Source organism: Schistocerca gregaria, chromosome 6 (genome assembly GCF_023897955.1).
Source record: "Schistocerca gregaria isolate iqSchGreg1 chromosome 6, iqSchGreg1.2, whole genome shotgun sequence".
Classification (NCBI taxonomy): domain Eukaryota; kingdom Metazoa; phylum Arthropoda; class Insecta; order Orthoptera; family Acrididae; genus Schistocerca; species Schistocerca gregaria.
The window spans coordinates 201,590,431-201,612,343 of record NC_064925.1 but is presented as its reverse complement, the minus strand read 5'-3'; the positions used below and the strand labels follow the sequence as shown (position 1 = coordinate 201,612,343).

At 40.8% G+C, this 21,913-nt stretch overlaps 1 protein-coding gene across 4 annotated transcripts in view; it reads right to left on the bottom strand.

Annotated features, from left to right (window-relative positions):
* The window catches only part of LOC126278370 (ribosomal oxygenase 1), an 84,265-nt gene extending 65,251 nt beyond the window's left edge, over positions 1 to 19,014 (bottom strand). The window contains exons 1-3 of one of the 4 annotated variants that reach the window (XM_049978441.1): positions 18,015 to 18,100; positions 17,779 to 17,857; positions 16,920 to 17,034 (exon numbers count right to left, since the gene is read on the bottom strand). In XM_049978441.1, the coding sequence (XP_049834398.1) occupies positions 16,920 to 17,034; positions 17,779 to 17,820 (157 nt within the window). In that variant the 5' untranslated portion in view covers positions 17,821 to 17,857; positions 18,015 to 18,100. Of the gene's footprint in view, positions 1 to 16,915; positions 17,035 to 17,778; positions 17,858 to 18,014; positions 18,101 to 18,370 lie in introns of those variants that run through there. The other 3 variants (XM_049978440.1, XM_049978439.1, XM_049978442.1) reach the window with 3 other exon arrangements.
* Positions 19,015 to 21,913: the final 2,899 nt, after the last annotated feature.

Below are 21,913 nucleotides of genomic sequence, written 5' to 3'. Positions count from 1 at the left end.
GTAACCGCAGCCATGATCTCCGAGCTGATAGTCCATGCTGGTGCAAACTTCATCGAACTGTTCATGCAGATGGTTATTGTCTTGCAAACGTCCCCCATCTGTTGACTCAGGGATCGAGATGCGGCTGCACGATCTGTTCCAGCCATGCGGATAAGATGCCTGTCATCTCGACTGGCAGTGATACGAGGCATTGGGATCCAGCACGGCATTCCATATTACACTCCTGAACCCACCGATTCCATATTTTGCTAACAGTCATTGGATCTCTATCAACGCGAGCAGCAATGGCACGATACGATAAACCACAATTGCAATAGGCTACAATCTGACCTTTATCAAAGTAGGAAACATGATGGCACGCATTTCTCCTCCTTACATGAGGCATCACAACAACATTTAACTAGGCAACACTGGTCAACTGCTGTTTGTGTGTGAGAAATTGGTTGGAAACTTTCCTCATGTCAGCACGTTGTAGGTGTTGCCACCAGCGCCAACCTTGTGTGAATGCTCTGAAAAGCTAATCATTTGCATATCACAGCATTTTGTTCTTGTTGGTTAAATTTCGTGTCTGTAGCATGCCATCTTCGTGGTGTAGCATTTTTAATAGCCAGTAGTGTATAATCAAGGACACGACACCACACTTTGTAGTTGATGATATGACTTGATAAGTCTGCCACAGCAGATGATGGGAACATTTTACATAAAGGGGGCAGCCAAGAGGTAATACAGTGCTGTGGAGGGGGTAGAGTTGCTGTGCAGTGAGCTCTATTAAGAGGAAATAATAGCCAGTTTTTGTTTGTAAATGGATTTGCCAATCATCAATATACACTGGCATCCAATACTAAAGCAACAAACAGAAATTTTGAAGGTTGCATTTATTTTGCCACAAAATAGTATAAATGGGTGATGGTGAAGCAGAAATGAAGAACATAGAACATAAGCAACTGTGACATGCATAATAGTACACAAAAATTTTGTTCTTTTTTTCCCCAACTTAACAGACTGCACACACATTCTGACAACTGGTTAATGTGCTCAGTAGTATGGGCTGTGACCACCTCTGGCGGCAATACAGACCTTACGTCGACAGGGCATGCTGTGAATGACGTCATCAATCTCATGTTGATCCAATAACAGCAATTCTTCCTGCAGAGTTGCTCACAAGTCTTTAAGCGCAGGTGGAGGATGCTGATGAGATGAAACCTGTCTGCCTAGTGCATCCCTCAACATGCTCTATGGGATTTGAATCGGGAGAGCAATCAGGCCACACCATGTGTGCAATATATTAAGTTAGCAAGAAAACATCAACCACCTGTGCTTTACGAGGTTGAGCGTTATTGCCCACCAGCTCTAAGACTGGACCCACAGTACCTCACAACAACTGCATGCGAGTTCCTGGGAAGTCTTGATACCTTACAGCAGTTTAGTCTTGCTGATTGACGTGTACAATTTCAAGAAGAGGTGTTTGAGTGGTCAACACAATCCCTGCACACACTATTAATGATCCTCCTTTATGTCAGTCTCTTTCCACAATGTTTGGGTCCCAAAATTGTGTTCTATGTTCCCTCCAGATGCAAATACATCAAGAACCACTCCTAAGACCAAACTGGGACTCATCAGTCGAAAGAACATTGGCCTAATGTTCAACTGTGCAGCTGAATTGTTGACAGCTCCACTCCAGACATTGACTTCTGTGCAGATGTGACAGAGGTACACATACAGCAAGTCTGTGACAGTAAAGCTCACTCTGCCGAAGCCTTCTGTACAAAGTTTGCCCTGTTACAAAATGCGCAGAGAATGCTGCGAGGTCAGATGCCAGCTGCACTCAATCAATTACAATTCAAGCAGACACAAGTATCAACTGATAATCATCTCTGAAACATATGTTCTTTATGGTTGGACAATTGTCATTTTCTCACACCCTCATTTAGTGAGATTTTCGGATCAACTAATTCTAGTCTCCTACAGTGGCTAGTAAAGCTTGGGGTGGTGACTACGTTAATATTGCATAACTCTGAACACCAAGTTTTTATGAGCATAGAAAGTGGCCATGGCTACATTGTTGGTGGCATAACAGGAAATCCAAATCATGGTGTACAACTAAACTATGTACACATTGTTTAATTGAAAGAAGATTGTAGTTCAACATAATGCCAATGAAGGTGTCATTAAAGAAGGAGCACAAACATGAGTAGGACAATGTTGTTGTCTTCAGTCCTGAGACTGGTTTGATGCAGCTCTCCATGCTACTCTATCCTGTGCAAGCTTCTTCATCTCCGAGTACATACTGCAGCCAACATCCTTCTGAATCTGCTTTGTGTACTCATCCCTTGGTCTCCCTCTACGATTTTTACCCTCCATGCTGCCCTCCAATGCTAAATTTGTGATCCCTTGAAGCCTCAAAACATGTCCTACCAACCGATCCCTTCTTCTAGTCAAGTTGTGTAGGACAATAACAGCTTATTAAATTAGCTGCTTCATTTTTAAAACAATGTCTACATTTAACAATCTCTACATTTAATTTTTCTGCAACTTGGCAAGAGCAATGAGACCTAAGTATGGATGATTAGATGCATCACCCCCTTACACACAGTTATTACCTTCCCAAACTTCATTGAGATGGTCTCCTCTTACATGTTCCTGAACATCCACCTGCAATTAATCATGAATTCAGTACCCAGTTAAAGTCTAGGCTGCCAGCACTCGAGGAATAATTAAGAAGTATAAACCGATATTGGTTTGGTTTCTGCTGATACTATTGGTAGATGGGATTTCCCTAGGCATGGCCTGCTTCTCAACAGGAAAGGAAAGGGTTTATTGGCTGGGTGATAGCAAAATTTTTAGAGATTCAACATTGAAAAGAATTTAAGCTTAATACGAAGCTCAGGCAAGCAGGTAATCTTAAAACATTACAAGACTCTTGTAAGAGGTTTAAAAAACAAAGTAGATGAGGTTCTGGTTTGTTCAGAAGATTTAGAAACTGAGGATGTAACAAATATACTATGTCTATATGAACATCATATGGTGTAAATAAAATAGAAAGAAACTTCCACATGGGAAAAATATATTAAAAACAAAGATTCCAAGACTTACCAAGTAGGAAAGCGCCGGCAGACAGGCACAATGAACAAAACACACAAACACACACACAGAATTACTAGCTTTCGTAACCGGTGGTTGCTTATTCAGGAAAGAGGGAAGGAGATGGAAAGACGAAAGGATGTGGGTTTTAAGGGAGAGGGTAAGGAGTCATTCCAATCCCGGGAGCGGAAAGACTTCCCTTAGGGGGAAAGCGCGCATGCGCGCGCGCGCGTGCACACCCACCCACCCACCCACCCACACACATATCCATCCGCACATACACAGACACAAGCAGACATATTTAAAGGCAAAGAAGTTGTTGAAAGACAGGTGAGGTATGAGCGGCGGCAACTTGAACTTAGCGGAGGTTGAGGCCTGGCGGATATCGAGAAGAGAGGATACACTGAAGGGCGAGTTCCCATCTCCGGAGTTCGGATAGGTTGGTGTTGGTGGGAAGTATCCAGATAACTCTGACGGTGTAACACTGTGCCAAGATGTGCTGGCCGTGCACCAAGGCATGTTTAGCCACAGGGTGATCCTCATTACCAACAAACACTGTCTGCCTGTGTCCATTCATGCGAATGGACAGTTTGTTGCTGGTCATTCCCACATAGAAAGCGTCACAGTGTAGGCACGTCAGTTGGTAAATCACGTGGGTGCTTTCACACGTGGCTCTCCCTTTGATCGTGTACACCTTCCGGGTTACAGGACTGGAGTAGGTGGTGGTGGGAGGGTGCATAAGACAGGTTTTACACCGGGGCCGTTGCAAGGGTAGGAGCCAGAGGGTAGGGAAGGTGGTTTGGGGATTTCATAGGGATGAACCAAGAGGTTACGAAGGTTAGGTGGATGGCGAAAAGACACTCTTGGTGGAGTGGGGAAGATTTCATGAAGGATGGATCTCATTTCGGGGCAGGATTTTAGGAAGTCGTATCCCTGCTGGAGAGCCACATTCAGAGTCTGATCCAGTCCCGGGAAGTAACCTGTCACAAGTGGGGCACTTTGTGGTTCTTCTGTGAGAGGTTCTGGGTTTGAGGGGATGAGGAAGTGGCTCTGGTTATCTGCTTCTGTACCAGGTCGGAGGGTAGTTGCGGGATGCGAAAGCTGTTTTCAGGTTGTTGGTGTAATGGTCGAGGGATTCAGGACTGGAGCAGATTCGTTTGCCACGAAGGCCTAGACTGTAGGGAAGGGACCGTTTGATGTGGAATGGGTGGCAGCTGTCATAATGGAGGTACTGTTGCTTGTTGGTGGGTTTGATGTGGACGGATGTGTGAAGCTGGCCATTGGACAGATGGAGGTCAACGTCAAGGAAAGTGGCATGGGATTTGGAGTAGGACCAGGTGAATCCGATGGAACTAAAGGAGTTGAGGTTGGAGAGGAAATTCTGGAGTTGTTCTTCACTGTGAGTCCAGATCATGAAGATGTCATCAATAAATCTGTACCAAACTTTGGGTTGGCAGGCTTGGGTAACCAAGAAGGCTTCCTCTAAGCAACCCATAAATAGGTTGGCATACGAGGAGGCCATCCTGGCACTTATGGCTTTTCCCTTTAATTGTTGGTATGTCTGGCCTTCAAAAGTGAAGAAGTTGTGGGTCAGGATGAAGCTGGCTAAGGTGATGAGGAAAGAGGTTTTAGATAGGGTGGCAGGTGATCGGCGTGAAAGGAAGTGCTCCATTGCAGCGAGGCCCTGGGCGTGCGGGATATTTGTGTATAGGGAAGTGGCATCAATGGTTACAAGGATGGTTTCCGGGGGTAACAGACTGGGTACGGATTCCAGGCGTTCGAGAAAGTGGTTGGTGTCTTTGATGAAGGATGGGAGACTGCATGTAATGAGTTCAAGGTGTTGATGTACATAGGCAGAGATACATTCTGCGGGGGCTTGGTAACCAGCTACAATGGGGCGGCCAGGATGTTTGGGTTTGTGAATTTTAGGAAGTAGGTAGAAGGTAGGAGTGCGAGGTGTCGGTGGGGTCAGGAGTTTGATGGAGTCAGGTGAAAGGTTTTGTAGGGGGCCTTGAACATCATATGGTACGTATAAGAAGAGAGAATATGGATGAAGGATGACTTGTTATATGTTATGTTAAATGTTATGGAAAAAAAAGTGTAGGAACATTTAGAAGCAGATGCCTGTGAGTTTAAACAAAATAATGGTACTTTTATAATTGTAACTACATACAGGTCCCTACTGGGAATTTTTTAGCTATTTCTGAAAACTTGGATTCTTTGTTGGGCTATCTGTCAGACATGGGAAGCAAATTATTATTTGTTGGGATTTCAGTGCAGATTTTCTGAAAGAGTCTGATACCTTGAAGTATTACATGGTTCTTCAGATTTGACATCAGTTATTGATTTTCCTAGTCCAGTAGTACAGAAAAGCAGCACACTGATAGATAATATTTTCATAGACCAAGATAAATTTAATCAACTAGGATTAAGAAGGGTCTTTCTGATCACAACACACAGCTAATTACAGTGCATGATATGGCTCCATACAGTAATGAGAAACAGTTCTCTAAAATGTTGCATTCAATTAATGATTTAACTATTGCAAATTTTCAGAAGAGCTTGCAGCAGTTAGATTGGGATTAGGAGTACCAGGAGCCTGACACCAATTTTAAATAAACTCACTTCATGTCACATTTTTGGGTATATTTGGAAACAGGTTCCCTAACAAAACAGTGAAATGTAATTGTAATGAACCATGTAAAACCCATGGGTTACTAAAGGGACAAACAATGTTGTAACTGGAAATGTATCTAATAGCAAAGAAGTATGATGACTCGGAAAGACTCAAATATTATAAAAACTTCTGTACTACATTAAGATGGTCAGAGGCACGCGTATTACGTCTGCATGTACGCATATTATGTCTGAGATTAGCACCTCTGATAAAATTAAAACAATCTGGAACATTGTTGAAAGGGAAATAGGGCAACCAAAAGCGCATGAAAATTGAATTATCAACAAAATGAATGAAAAGTTTATCAATAAAAAGTCAAAAGTTGAAAATACTTTTCATAATCCTTTATAAAATGTTGTGGAGAAAATGGGGTCCAAATGTTCATTACAAAAGGCAAGGCTCTGTATGAAAGAGGCAATACCTATGCAATTTGATAAAACTGAAATTCTACCCACATCTCCTTTTCCATTTAGGAAAATAATAAACTTAATAAGCTCATTCAAAAGCAAAAGCTTGCATGGAATTGACAGTAATTCCAACAGAGTACTAAAAGCTTGTTCCAAACAGACAAGTAGCATTCTCAGCCACATACACGGATCAGCCAGAGCATTATGACCACTGACCTACTATCGATATAACTCTGCCCAGGCAACAGCAGCGTCACCTGGTGAGGAATGACTGCTAGTCACACACACGCATGGTGCAAGTAGTATCAGGGAGCATGCTGTCCGTGTCTCGAATGCGGAAGGTGTGTGACCTATCTGAGTTTGACTGAGGGCAGAACATACATTTTTGGAAAGTGCACGGCAAGTTGGGTATTTGAAGAGTGCTGTGGTGAGTGTCTTCAACACATGGTAAAATCAAGTCCAGAGGTCATGGGGTTGGGCGGCCACCCCTCATTACATATGTCAGATGTTGTTGGCTGGACAGATTGGTAAAACAGGACAGGTGGTGAAATGTGACAGAAATAACGTCAGACTTTAATGCTGGTCAGAGCACAAAAGAGTTTGAACACACAATACACTGAAAACGCCTAACAATAGGCCTCCACAGCCAATGACCCATGCTTGTGCCAATGTTAACACCACTTGGCAACTTTGACTGAAATGAGCATGTGACTGTTGTCACTGGATGTTGGTGCATTGGCAGAGTGCTGCAAGGTCTGATGGATCCTGATAACTTCATCATCATGCTGATGTGAGGATGCGAATCTGTTTTCTTACAGGGGAACAGCTTCTTGACACCTGTACTGCAGGACAGAGACAAGTTGGCAGTGGCTTCATTATGCTCTTGGAAACATTCATGTGGGCGTCCATGGTTCCAGTGGAGCTCGCGCTTGGCACCATGACGGCAAATGAGTATTGTATGCTGGTTGCAGACCACATACACCCTTTCATGACAAGCTTGTTTCCCGATGGCTGTGGCATTTTTAAACATTATGTGCCTTGTCAGAAGGCCAGGAGTGTCTTGGTGTGGTTCGAGGAACACAGTGGTAACTTCCAATTGTTGTGCTGGCTCCCCAATTCGCAAGATGTGGAACTGACCAAATACATCTGGGATGTGATTGAATGTGAAATCAGAGATTATTGCCCCCTCCACTGAATTTACATGAATTAGGTGTCTTGCGTGTGCAAATGTGGTACCAGCTCTCTCCAAGTACCTACCAATGACACACTGCATCCATGTCATGACATGTCACAGCTGTTATCTGTGCTAAAGGTGGACATACCAGCTATTACGTATGTGATCATAACGTTTGGCTTATCAGTGTACATAATAGCTCACTGAAAGAGGGAATTTTCCCTGATAGACTGAAATATGCTATTTTGAAACCATTGCATAGAAAGTGGAAGTGGACTGATGCCAACTACCACTCTGTCCCACTTCTCACAGCTTTAACCAAATTTTTTGAAAAAGTAATGTATTCAAGACTAGTTAAAAAATCCATAAAAATAAGTTACTAACAAAATATCAATTTGGCTTTCAGAAAAGCTTTTTAATAGAAAATGCTATGTATGCTTTCACTGATCAAAAATTAAATGCTCTGAATAACTGAACATCGCCCATTGGGATTTTTTGTGATCTCTCGACAACTTTTGATTGTGTAAATCATGAAATTCTGCTAGATAAGCTTAAACATTGTGATCCAATTGGGACAGTGCCTAAACAGTATAATTCATATTTAACTGGGAGAGTGTACAATATTGAAATAGAAAGTTCATTTAATCTGCAAAGATCTGCAGATTCCTCAAGCTGGGGAGGTATCAAGAATGGGGTCCCACATGAATTAGTCTTTGGTCCCTTATTGTACTTAACAGACTGACAGAAAAGTCAATAAATTATATTGCAGCGCCAAGATGAAGTTGTGTTGTTAGGTGTATTTCTACATCCAAAAGATGATATCCATTCAAATTTTAAGCCAATCAAAACATGGAAACTACAGGTGAGAATATAAACAATGTATGAAAAGACAATTTGCTATATATCGTAAATAAGACACATCAAGTGTCTTAATTGTGCCTGTATGCAACTTCACATGTCTTCTTTATGGTAAGTAGCAATCAGTCTTTTCCTACATCGTTCAAAATTTAGTGCCAAACGCATAAGAGTGGCACTAGTAGCACCACTATGAGGATGCAAATCAGGTTACCTTTAAATATACGTTGTAACAGTAGAGAGTGTTACGTACCTCTGAGATTGGATGTGGTGAGTTGATATTAGTCAAGAATGCATTTACGGTGACAAAGATGCCATTATCAACACCTCACCGAGTTTGAATGAGGTTGTGTAATAGGGCTACGAGACAATATTCATTCTGCGATACTACAGAAAGACTTGGCAGAAATGCAGCCATTGAATATGACTGCTGGCACCGGTGATTATGAGAACGTGCAGTCCCAAGAAGATCAGGCTCCAGATGGCCACGTGGCAATATTGAGAGGGAAGACCATTGTGTTCGGTATATCATTCTGGTGCATCATATCACATCTGCAGCAGCAACTATGCAGCTGTTGGCACCACAGTGACACAATGAACTGTCACAAATTGGTTACTTCAAGATCACCTCTGAGGCAGACACCCTGTCACGTGCATTCCACTGACCCCAAACCACTGCTATTTGTGACTCCAGTGGTGTCAAACGAGAGCTCATAGAAAGGCAAGGTGGAGGTCTATTGTGTTTTCTGAAGAAAGCTGGTCCTGCTTCAGTGCCAGTGATGGCCATGTGTTGGTTGGAAGGAGGCCAGCTGAGGGTCTGCAACCAGCCTGTCTGCGTGCTAGACATATTGGACCTACACATGGAGTTACAGTCAGGGGTGCGATTTTGTACGACAGCAGAAGCATGTTCATGGTTATCCCATGCACTCTCACTGCAAATCTGTACGGCAGTCTGGTAGTTCAACCTGCCATTTATGAACAGCATTCCAGGGGCTGTTTTCCTACAGAAAAACGCTTGCCCACAATCCGCTATTGTAACCCAACATGCTCTAAAGTGTCGACATGTTGCCTTGGCTTGCTCTAACTCCAAATCTGTCTCCAGTTGAGCACATGTGGGACATCATGAGGTGACAACTCCAGTGTCATCCACAAACTGCATTAACCATCCCTTTATTGGTCGACCAAGTGCAACAGGTGTTGAACGCCACTATACAAGCTGGCATCTGACAACTGTACAACATAATGCACGTACATTTGCATGCTTGCATTCGACATTCTAGTGGTTATACCAGTTACTAGTATACCAACATTTCAAATTTGCAATGGCTTATCTTGCTCTTACATTAACCTGCGATCTTGCAATGTTGATCATTTAAAATATGTCTTCATATTTTCATATGGCAAAGACTGATCCATAAAATTTTGGGGGTGCAGTTGCATAAATTTGACTTCTTCACTTCTTCTTCTTCTAATATTTTGGGTGAATACCGTCCAGCCTTCTTCAGTGTTAGCCGAGGTGACTGACGCTCCAACACTTGCTCCATCCTTTTAAACCAGCAGACTGCACCACTACACATGCGGCCAAAGGTGCACGAGGCACCAGAGACATTGATCAGTGGCAAAGAGGTATGACATATGCATGGAATTAGACTATTGCTGTGCAGTTGATCCACAAGGTGGCATCGATGTATCACCGTGAGCTGCACTGTCACGATGTCTTTGTGATTTTATTACAGAAATTACCAGAGTCCATGACTTGTCCAAGCTGAAGCCACTATCTCTATTAATTAAATTGATTGACAACCGATTTTCAATTGCTTCCTTCACAACTAAGTCCCAGAAAGATGAAGTTGAGGCTAAAATTGTGACACTACTGTACACCGTAGAGTGCCCAGTGTCAATACAGTGCTCCAAAACCGCTGATTTATTAGGTTGTAAGAGTCAGGTGTACATGCATCTCTCCTGGACAGTACGTGTCGTATGTCTGATGTATGAACGGTTGCATTCACAGGGGATCTTGTAAACCCCAAGCTTCCAAAGCTCCAAATCATCTTTAACAGAACCTGGTTATGAAACAACTTTATCACCTACATCTAAGGTTATCTGTGGAGTTAACCTACAATTCATGGAACTGAATTGATGGTACAACGTGGGCCAAGTCAGACTGGGTTTGTGAGGTACACACATCGAGACAGAAGGAAAAGTTTAGCCGGTATGAGACATCTTCACAGCAAGAAACTGTTATTTGACACTCCGTCATTAGTATGATGGATAAATATTTGGATGACAATAAGATGATCGTTTTAAATAAAGGACTGAACTTTGCACTCACACCGAAGGTTTTACCAATACCAGATTTCATCAATGTTGTTCTAGAAGCTGTTCATCCTCTTTCTATGGAATCAGCATAAGAAATAGGATGCAAATCTTGACTAGCAGTTATGAAGGCTCGCCCACAAAGGAGTAATATATCTGGCAGAGAGGGCTGCACTACGTGAAATTTGCCAAGATACCATGATGGTAGCTCTTCCAGTTGATAAAGGTAATGCCATTGTTTTAATGTCACATGATGACTATTATGATAAAATGAACAGTTTACTGGAAGATCAGTAAAGACCCCACCAACCAGGTGGTAACGAAGACTGCTTTGTTTCTGAACACCTCCTCCCTTGCACCAGAAGTTGTGCGAAGATTGAAACCAAGTTGTGTGGTTCCTCTAAGACTTTATGGACTTCCTAAGATCAACAAGAATGGTGTTCCTCTGCATCCGATAGTGAGTAACATTGGCTCTCATACCTATGATTGTGCAAACACTTAGCATCATTATTAATTTCCATGATGGGGAAAATGCATTCATGACATACATACCTCTGTGGAATTATTGGTAAACTGTCTGCCAATGTAGCTGAGGGGACAGCGCACCAGCTTTTAATGCCAGTGGGCCTGGGTTTGAGTCCCGGCTGGGTTGGAGATTTTCTCCACTCAGGGGCTGGGTGTTTGTGTCGTGTTCATCATCATTCTTTCATTCTCATTGACACACAAGTCACAAAAGTGGCGTAACCTCAAAAGACTTGCAACTGGCAATCTTTCATTTCATTGGCAAACTGAAATCACTCAAACGGAGCAATTCTGATATGTTCATCAGTTTCAATGTAGCATCACTGTTTCTCATTGAAAAAACTCTCAATAATGAGATTTCAGCTTTGTTTGAACATGTTTTGACCTCAACATATTTTTTATTCTATAACGAATTTTATGAACAGACTGACGTCATTGCCATGGGTAGTCCCTTGTCGCCTTTGCTAGCCAACTTTCTTAGGGAGGACTTTGAAGAGAAGACGCTGGAATCTGCTAGCTTGAAGTATACCCTGTCTTGGAGGTATGCTCATGACATTTGTAGTGTGGCCCCATGGTGAAGACAAGTTAAAAGAATTTTTAAATTATCTGAATTCCATTCACAACCAATTCAATTCACGATGGAAATCGAAAAAGATGGGTGCCTTCCATTTTTGGATGTGTTGCTACAGTGCAAAGATGATGGCACTTTGGGACATGCAGTATATCGAAAACCGTTCCATGAGGATTTATATTTATGTGCAAATAGCTGCCACCAACCTTTGCAGACGATGAGTGTACTCAAAACTCTGGTACACAGAGCACACATCATTGTTGACGGGAGTAGTTTGGAGGAAGAGCTTCTACACTTGAGAAGAGTTTTTGAAGCCAACAGGTACTCTCCACAGCACTTGGGCATTACAAATGAAGCCAAGTGTGGGTGTATGAAAACCAGAAGAAGAAGTCAAATTTATACGGCTGCATGCCAGAAATTTTATGGCTCATTTAAATACGTCATCTAGTCAACTGTATTCCTGGCGTTTCATTACAGCATTAATTACTTTTTAGTGTTGGGGACTTTTTCCCCATCAGTGCATACATTAATGACTTGCTAAATTATATTTTTATTTATGTAATTAGTATGCATATTTCACAGATCCGTACATGCGAGTAATTCACTTGGATGTGGAGCATGTCAATACAATTAATACTACAAAATAACAACAACTTGGTAGGATAATATAAGTATAGCTTTTTCTTATTTACTAGCTAACATTTATCTAGTATTGTAATTCACTGTCTAAGATTAACACAGTATAGTATCTTTTATCTAATACCTAAATAACAAGGTATATCTTTTTCTTCAAGGAGTGCGTTAAAAGTGTATATCGGAACTTTTAACTATTTCTGGAAAAGAATTCATCCAAGGAGTACAGTGGATGGTTAAGCAGGATTTTTTAACATACATCTGAATAACATTTCCATTTTCCCTTGCACATTTAGGCCTAGTATAATTAGGCAGTGCATTAAAAGTCTTAATAGCAGCATCCATTACTCTCTTCTGTACAAGTGACAATTTTTTAGTTCAAAATTGAGATCATCTTTACCCCTACTGTTATAGTTGTGGTATGAACAATTTATTTCATGATGAGCATAGTTTTTAATGACAAAATTCATCAGAGAGTGTATGTACTGACTTCTTGCTGTCAGTATTCCTAACTGTGTGAAGAATTTTCTACATGACGTTCCTGGAGAAACCCCACACAAAGATTCAAAGCTAATTCTTTTTGCTGATGTTACAAATATATTGACCACAGCCAACAACAAAAAATAACTGAGGAAATTGTAAGCAATATATTTCACTAAATTTTGATAAAACACAGCACATACAGTTATGTACATTAAATGGAACAACACCATTAATAAACATAAACTTTGCGCACGAGTCTGTAGCTAAGGTAGAATATTCAAAATTTTTTTGTGTGTGTACTGATGAGAGATTGAACTGGAAGAAACACTGATGATTTATTGAAACATTTGAGTTCAGCTACTTTTAGGATTATTGCAAATTTTGGAGATAAACATACCAGTAAATTGGCTTATTATGCCTCACTGCTTTCGTATGGCAATAGATCTTGGGGTAACCCACCACACAAAAGCATATAATCAGATAACAGCTGGAGCTGACCCAAGATCATCTTGCAAACATGTACACGGGGTATTCACAGGAGCTTTGAAATATAATATTCACTTACGAGATCACTGCTTGTTCAAAAACAATAGCAATGCACGTAACTACAACTAGGAGAAAGGCTGATCTTTACTAGTATGTGTTCAGTCTACCTTTGGCACAGAAAGTGGTGAATTATACTGCCACAAAAGTTTTTATTCATTTACCAATCTGTTGCATAACCAACCAGAATTTAAAAACAAATTAAAAGAATTTCTGAATGGCAACTCCTTCTACTCAATAGACAAACTTTTTGATATAAATTTATAATTTTGCAATAATGAAAAAATTGAATTGGGACATGTAAAGAAACCTTTTGTTAAACTAACGTGTTCCACATAATTATGAAGTGTCGTATTCATGATCTATGGAACAAATCTTAATCTAATCTAATCAAAAGAGAAACCAGTGTGGTTTGATGGCAGATTTGTTTTTGACAACTTAAAATATAGTGCTTGTTATGCACTTCGCGAAAAATATTTCAGTGATGTGAGTTGGTGGGACAAAGTTGATCCAAACACACAAATGGTTTTAGGATCAATCCTTATTCTGTCCAAGGATATAACCTAACACACAGTTTGATAACTGAAGTGTTTACTTTGGAGAACAATGGTACACTGAGGAATTACATGAGATCTAGGAAATTCAGAGCACTTCTGACTTTTATTTTCTCATTTTCCTTCTTCTGTGTGGAAATGAATATCGAGTAAGTAGTTATATATATTGTTTTGTTACACATTTGACTTCATGGTGCACACAGATTATTGCAGTTGTTTACTTTCATTACACAACAGTGTAATCCTGCCGATGGCTAGCACATACCTGATTGTGAAATTATAAAGTGACTTTCATCTTTGGACTGAACTTTTCATAATTAATAACAGTAAGAGGTTAGAATAGGGACAGTTCTACCACATTTTTTGCACAGCAGTGTTGATAGCACCCAACATGAAATGTGATATGAACAACCGTTTGTGTCAACCAGCAGTTGTAAGTAGTCCAGGAGTGGCCAGTTCTGATGTAGCAAATATTGACTGGAAAATAACCATGGAATGCACAATATATTCGGGTTGACAGAAATGTCCGATCCCACGCGTCGGCTTTGACCCGTGACGTAAGGGTGCTGTCGTGTGTGATGTCATGACAGTGCGGAGTTTGGTTTGTGAGTGTGGCGTGTTTCTAGATGTCGTTGTGTTGTGCTCTCACGTGTTATGTTCAGGGTTTTCATTTGTGTGGTGTAATGGGCTCAGTTTGCTTTTGTTCATTATCCAGAATTGTTAAAGTGTCGGTTCTGTTTGTAGTGGAATTCGTTTCAGTGAGTTAACGATTTTGTGTGAAGGTTAATTTAGTGTTGTTCGCTGTACATCGTGTGGTAATTTTAGTAAAATTATTCGGTTGTTGTTTTTGTTCAGGAATGGATATGACGGATAAAATTAACAGTGCGCAGGTCAAGGGAAGAGTTCGATCCCAATATGCAGCTGTGTATGTTGATACTGGTATCAGGAGATGTTTTTGAGCTATATAGGCCAAGGGAAGTGTAAGATTCCAGATGATATTGTATTTAGTGGTATTTGTGGAGTTTTGTGATGTCCGTTATTTTCGTCATTTTGTGTGGTTTTGTATGGGATGGGTGTCTAAATTTGTTTACATTTAGTTTGCCCCCACCCAAAACACCTTATTTCCCGTGCTTGTCCCGTTAGTGTCATTAGGCTTTTTGTGGAAAGTGTGTGTGTTTTTCAATGTATTTTCGTCCTCATAATGTGTACGTACCAACTTTATATGCACCATATTGGAATAGTAGTTTATTGTCGTTCCTGCCATATTTGTGATGTCATGGGTCAAAGCAGACAGGCGGGATCGGACGCTTCCATATTTCCATTTATTCAAATAAATGGCAGTCAAAATCCCGGTAGTTCACAAGATATACACTATGTGATTAAAAGTACCTGGACATCGCCAAAAACATATGTTTGTCATATTCCTTGTTGTTTTGCATGGCACTATCACAGCACAGGCCTACAGTGATGTTTTAAACACCTTCTTGCTTCCCACTGTTGAAGAAAAATTCGAGGATGGCAACCGCATCTTTCACCATGATCAAGCACCTGTTCATAATGCATGGCCTGTGGCAGAGTGGTTACACGACAATAACATCCCTGTAATGGACTGGTCTGCGCAGACTCCTGACCTGAATCCTACTGAACAGCTTTGGGATGTTTTGAAACGCCGACTTCATGCCAGGCCTCACCAACTGACACTGATACCTCTCCTCAGTGTAGCACTCCATGAAGAATGGGCTGTTTTCCCCAAGAAACCTGACTGAACATATGACTGTGAGAGTGGAAGCTGTCATCAAGGCTAAGGGTGGCCAACACCACATCGAACTCTAGAATTACCGATGGAGGGCACCACGAACTTTTAAGTCATTTTCAGCCAGGTGTCTGGATACCTTTGATCACATAGTGCATGTTGTCACTGCATTGAATATAATTATGTCACATGGTATATAAAGCCAAACATGCAATGGAGAGCAACAAGAAATGTATGTAACCCCTGATACTGACTTTCCTTTGAATCACTACTTGAACTATTCACTAACTGTAGCGAAGTTGTTTCTCATGATAGTAAATTGACTAGCTTAAACAATACACAACTAACCTCACACCTTTCACTACATATCAGTTCCATTGTGGCCAGCCGCGGTGGCCGAGCGGTTCTAGGCGCTTCAGTTTGGAACCACGTGACTGTTACGGTCGCATGTTTGAATCCTGCCTTGGGCATGGATGTATGTGATGTCCTTAGGTTAGTTAAGTTTAAGTAGTTCTAAGGTCTAAGGGAGTGATGATCTCAGATGTTAAGTGCCATAGTGCTCACAACCATTTGTACCATTTTTTTAGTTCTATTGTGTGAAACAGAACAACATCATCAAACTGTTAACTGTTTGCAGTGTACTTGCCACACTTTCACTTGTTTCTGATAAATACAGGCTGCATATATTAATCCACTGTATTCCCATTACACTGTAAATTGCTCAACAATAACAATCTGAAGCAATAAAAAGTTTACAGATGCATTTCATCGAGTCATAAAGAATATATCTTGCCCACTTTCTTGCCTAAAACTATCCTCACATTAGTTATACAAAACTGACACACTGCAGACTTACGTAATATACAAGAAAAGTGCCCAGGCTGCACAGCCCTATTCTTAACTTAAGTTACAAAAAATATTAAATGACACTACAAAGGAAGTAAGATTGTAATGTCTCAGCAATGATATCATCACAGCACAAACTTGGAATGGAAAATTGGTTCTTGTCTTGTCCAGTAAACCACAAAAACCTAGAAAACTAGAAGAGGGTTTAAACTCACTCGTCTATGACATATACAGAGGCAACTACTGCACTAGCTTGCTCAACATATGATTGAAGTTCCAAGTTAGACAATTCAGACAAACAGTGGATGTGTTAGCTAATTTTTCATGTCAGAGAAGGAAAGGGCATACCACCTCTCACAGAACCATGCCTAATACGGCTCAAGTACCTTACTGTTGTGGTTCGAGCAATCTCGGCAGTCACTTTTTCAATTTACTGTGCTATCAGAACTTTAAATTCAAATTCATGGTGGCGCTTAAATATACACAAATGCATTTCATACCTACCAGCAGATGGCCTCTTAGTGATTACGGAGATGTCTTCCAAGGTACCTTGAATTGGCACTTCTAGTCTTTTGTTGTCTTTCTTAAGTACATCTAGTTTCTTCTTCTTTTTCACAACCTGAAATTTGAAAACTTATATGTTTTATAGAAATTGGGAGTAAGTGCCAGTAAGAAATGCAACAAATCCCACAGTTCTATACTGGATAAATCAGGTCATCAAAGAAATGTTCCCACGTAAATATGTTATTTCCTGTACTAAGTCCAAGTTCCTTGTGAAAGTTTGAGGGAAGAGAGAATACACATAGATGGAAATCTATGTCCCCCTCCCCACACACCCCAAAAAAGGGATGGCATTACAGCAAAGAAAATAAACTTTCATGTGAAGCCAATACCATTGCCTGTAATACAGTTACATGAGGTAAGAAAGGTGAATTCATATCCTGGGAATGTTTCAATGAAAACTGACTTTTCCACTACCCTAGTTGACATCACACTATTGTATTACAGTCAATAAAACACATTATGAAGAATATCATGATAATATTTTACATTACATCAATCATATTCCACAGGTTCTATGCTCATTCTTTATGTACGATGCAAAGACTTAACATTAAAACACATAACTGTATTACAGGGCTAAAATTTATAATATAATAAACTAAAAGTAAGAGTTTCTGTGAAGATACCCTTCACTAGAGTTGCCCAACAACGTCTTTTTAATCTTAAATTTGATCACATCACTATAACACATCTGGAAAGTTGTTGAATAGATGTGTACCCATTTATTCTTAATCCCTTGAGGCCGCTGCAGACATTTCTTTAAAAATGAGAAATATTTGTGAAGAAAAATGAAACTAACCATGATATGTAATCTACCTGCAAACAGTTGTTCACGAGGCATTTCTAGAATACCAGGTTTATCTCTGTAGGCTCCCCATCTAAAAAAATTATTCCAACTAATTAGATATAGAATAAACTAGTTTCACTTTGAAATCACATACTGTATCATTCACTAACAGCCTCTATTACAAACGGATATGAATTGTGGTGCTTCATTAAAGGTAGTGGGAAATAAAACAGACAATAAATGCGTACCACGATTATGTAAACAAGCCTGATATCTACTCAAATCATGTGCGCCCTGACTGTAAATTTAAATAAAATCTTCGAGAGGTGAACAATTGACAACTAGCACAGAGTTCTCTGCGGAATTATTCTGTACGACAGGTAGAATTTTGAAATGCATTCACGATACAAGTTTTGCTTAATTACCACTGAATGATCGTTAATGGCATTGTTATTGGTTCTAAATTTGTGGTATTATTTCTGTGATCACTTGAACGCATAAACAGGAAAGTTATAAGCTTCAAAATTATTTACAGAACTATCCACTGGCTTGAAAAATCCAGTCATATAAACAACAGCCTTTCACATTCATCTAAGTAACCTACATTTTTTTTGGAGTAAACAGAAAAAGCTGACACCGCTCTCTTCACGTTCACAGGTGCCATCTCCAAACCATAACAACACGCGCTCCTGCTCTTGTAGTGTGCAAACAAATGTCCTAAGATCTTCAAAAATAGCTAGGACACTTCGACCATAGATACTAAATGGTCGAAACCAATACACATCAGGGGTCCTCTCACGTTCAATAATATTGTAAAACTGTCAATGTACTGACCGTCGGATGGAGCTTAATTTACTTGTTGCCAATACTAGAAATTCATGCTGAACGTGTGAAGTCAAGTATTGACGGTCTGATAATATTTTCCATTTAGATGTTGACAGACTCTCATGAACCAGCCACACGGCATTAGTGTGCTGTGCACTGTTTAAATTTTTAATTTACCATTGTTTGTATCATACCTCATATTCAGTTTGTAAGCGGTTCATAGGTTCGTCCGCACGACGCATCTTTCGTGTTTAACTGTGCACATGCGCATAAATTTCCAGGAGTGGAACAACACATGCGCATTTGTGCTTTTCTGCAAACGGAGACCATGCGTGAAACGCCTAGCTTCCCTCTGTCGGTGAAAATTTTTGCGCATTTTAGCATACGACAGGCAGATGGGGCCCATGTGTGATTTTGCAGTGTACCGTATCGAGGTTATGCTGTGAAGCAATCTATGTGCAATAAAGACTGTTGACTCCAAAGGAAGCTCGCTAACTTTTATAGATGATTACAGACTAATAAAAGTATATGGAATGCAGCTTCTAAAGACTATTTGAATAAAAATATGAGGTGTGGTACCCCGAGCGGTAGGGAATTACCCCTAACGCTAAAAGTTAATAAAACAAAAACGAAAAATGCTAGAAAAATGTATTTATTACCTCAATAAAGTTCATTAGAAGTTTAATTTTATTAAGTTTTGATTCTGAAGACCAAATGCGGCAAGGGCAAGTGACGTCCCTCTAGTAGCGGATCATGGGCCTACATTCTGGAGAAACAAGTTGGAAAATCGCCTTTTTTCTCTTTTAAAATGTGCATACCTAGCGTTTATAACGACCATCCCCACCACCACTACTACTGGCAGATTGGGTGTTTAAGCACTTTTACTTGTAAAACAAGTTAACTCATTAGTCCTTCTTCTTCTCGAATCTTTTGATGACATCGTCATACCATGTGCCTTGGTCTTCAAGCATTTCAGTACTGACTTTCCAGTGGAAGTACACACAAGAGCTGATCAGCAATTCTAGGGAACACTGTTGCTCAAATAAGTTTTTACATGTTTTAGATAAGCAAAACTCCTTTGAACTGAAACACTTGTTGAAGGAATGGTAACAATTAGGCAAATAGTTTGAAAGCTTCTGGAAGAATTTGGTCCATTTCATTCACAATCAGTCTTTTAATAATGAAATTTCGTTTGATAATGTTTCCCAAACTGAGAGAGTGAAACCACTCTCTGGAGAGTGAGATACTGTTTCTGCCCCCCCCCCCCTCAAAATTAATAATTAATTTGGAGTTTTCTTAGATCTATAGGCAGAGCCAGTGAATAAACTGTTGCCGTCAAGAAACGCAGGACCATTATTTTTGTTGGCACAATTTTTGCTTTTGACTGAAGCATCTTATAACGTCTACTACGTTTTGTACTCTCCCTTCGTCCCATTTTTCAGTCTGGCTCCTAATGGGACCTCTGTATGATTGTGTAACAAATTCTGCACAGCACTTTCGAACAATAGTTGAGATGATACAGTCCTCGGGTCGTATAGCCGTAAGGCTTAAATCGTATGTGTGAACTACAGACTAGCCAGTGCAGCGATTTTAGGAGAGGAGCGCCACACTTAAGGCAGAAATCTTGACTGTAAAAAAACTGGTTTTGCTGTCTCTTTACGTTGTTAACAGTTATCCTTTGCACCTGTTTAATACAAAACTGTCCATTACAATTGCTGCACCACGATGATGACGTGCTACAGACGCGAAATTTAACGACAGGAAGAAGATGCTGTGATATACATATGATTAACATTTCAGAGCATTCACACAAGTTTGGCGCCGGTGACGACACCTACAACCTCCTGACTTGAGGAAAGTTTCCAACCGATTTCTCATACACAAACAGCAGCTGACCGGCGTTGCCTGGTGAGAGGTTGATGTGATGCCATCATGTTTCCAACTTTGATGAAGGTCGGATTTTAGCCTATTGCGATTGCGGTTTATCGTATCGCGACATTGCTGCTGGCGTTGGTCGAGATCCAATGACTGTTATAGCAGAATATTGAATCAGTGGGTTCAGGAGGGTAACACGGAACGCCGTGATGGATCCCAACGGCCTCGTATCACTAGCAGTCGAGATGACAAGCATCTTATCCGCATGGCTGTAACGAATCGTGCAGCCACGTCTCGATCCCTGAGTCAACAGATAGGGCGTTTGTAAGACAAAAACCATCTGCACGAACATTTCGACTACGTTAGCAGCAGCATGGACTATCAGCTCGGAGACCATGGCTGCTGTTACTCTTGACGCAACATCACAGACAGGAGCGCCTGCGATGGTGTACTCAATGACGAACATGGATGCACAAATGGGAAAACGTCATTATTTTGGATGAATCCAGGTTCTGTTTACAGCATCCTTGATTGCTGAAATCGCGGTGAACGCACATTGGAAGCGTGTATCCGTCATCGCCATACTGGCGCATAACTCGGTGTGATGGTATGGGGCGCCATTGGTTACACGTCTCGGTCACCTCTTGTTCGCATTGACGGTACTTTGAACAGTGGACATTACATTTCAGAAGTGTTACGACCCATGGCTCTACCCTGCGAAAGCCTACATTTCAGCAGGATAATGCACTACTGCATGTCACAGGTCCTGTACGGGCCTTTCTGGATACAGAAAATGTTCGACTGCTGCCCTGGCCAGCACATTCTCCAGATCTCTCACCAATTGAAAACGTGTGGTCAATGGTGGCAGAGTAACTGGCTCGTTACAGTATGTCAGTCACTACTCTTGATAAACTGTGGTATTGTGTTGAAGCTGCATGGGCAGCTGTACCTGTACATGCCATCCAAGCTCTGTTTGACTCAATGCTCAGGCGTATCAAGGCCGTTATTACGGCTAGAGGTGCTTCTTCTGGGTACTGATTTCTCAGGATCTATGCACCGAAATTGCGCGAAAAAGTAATCACATGTCAGTTCTAGTATAATATATTTGTCCAATGAATATCCGTTTATCATCTGCATTTCTTCTTGGTGTAGCAATTTTAGTGGCCAGTAGTGTAATATACTGTCCAAAACAAGTGTTGCTGCAACCCTCTTTACTTACTGTTCAGTTCCCCTTTAATCTAAGCCCACATACGCTCGCAGATCTGCAGCTGGTGCAGAGCTTTTTTTGATCAGTTTAGTCTCGTGGCCGAGCAGGCACAAGCCACGTGCGGTGCTATCGAAAATGACAAACACCGGCCAACAATGTCCAAACAGCAGTCTGTACGCCTGACCTAGATTGCCGCTACGACTATGTCTACCGGAATCTACGAATAATTCAACATTTAAG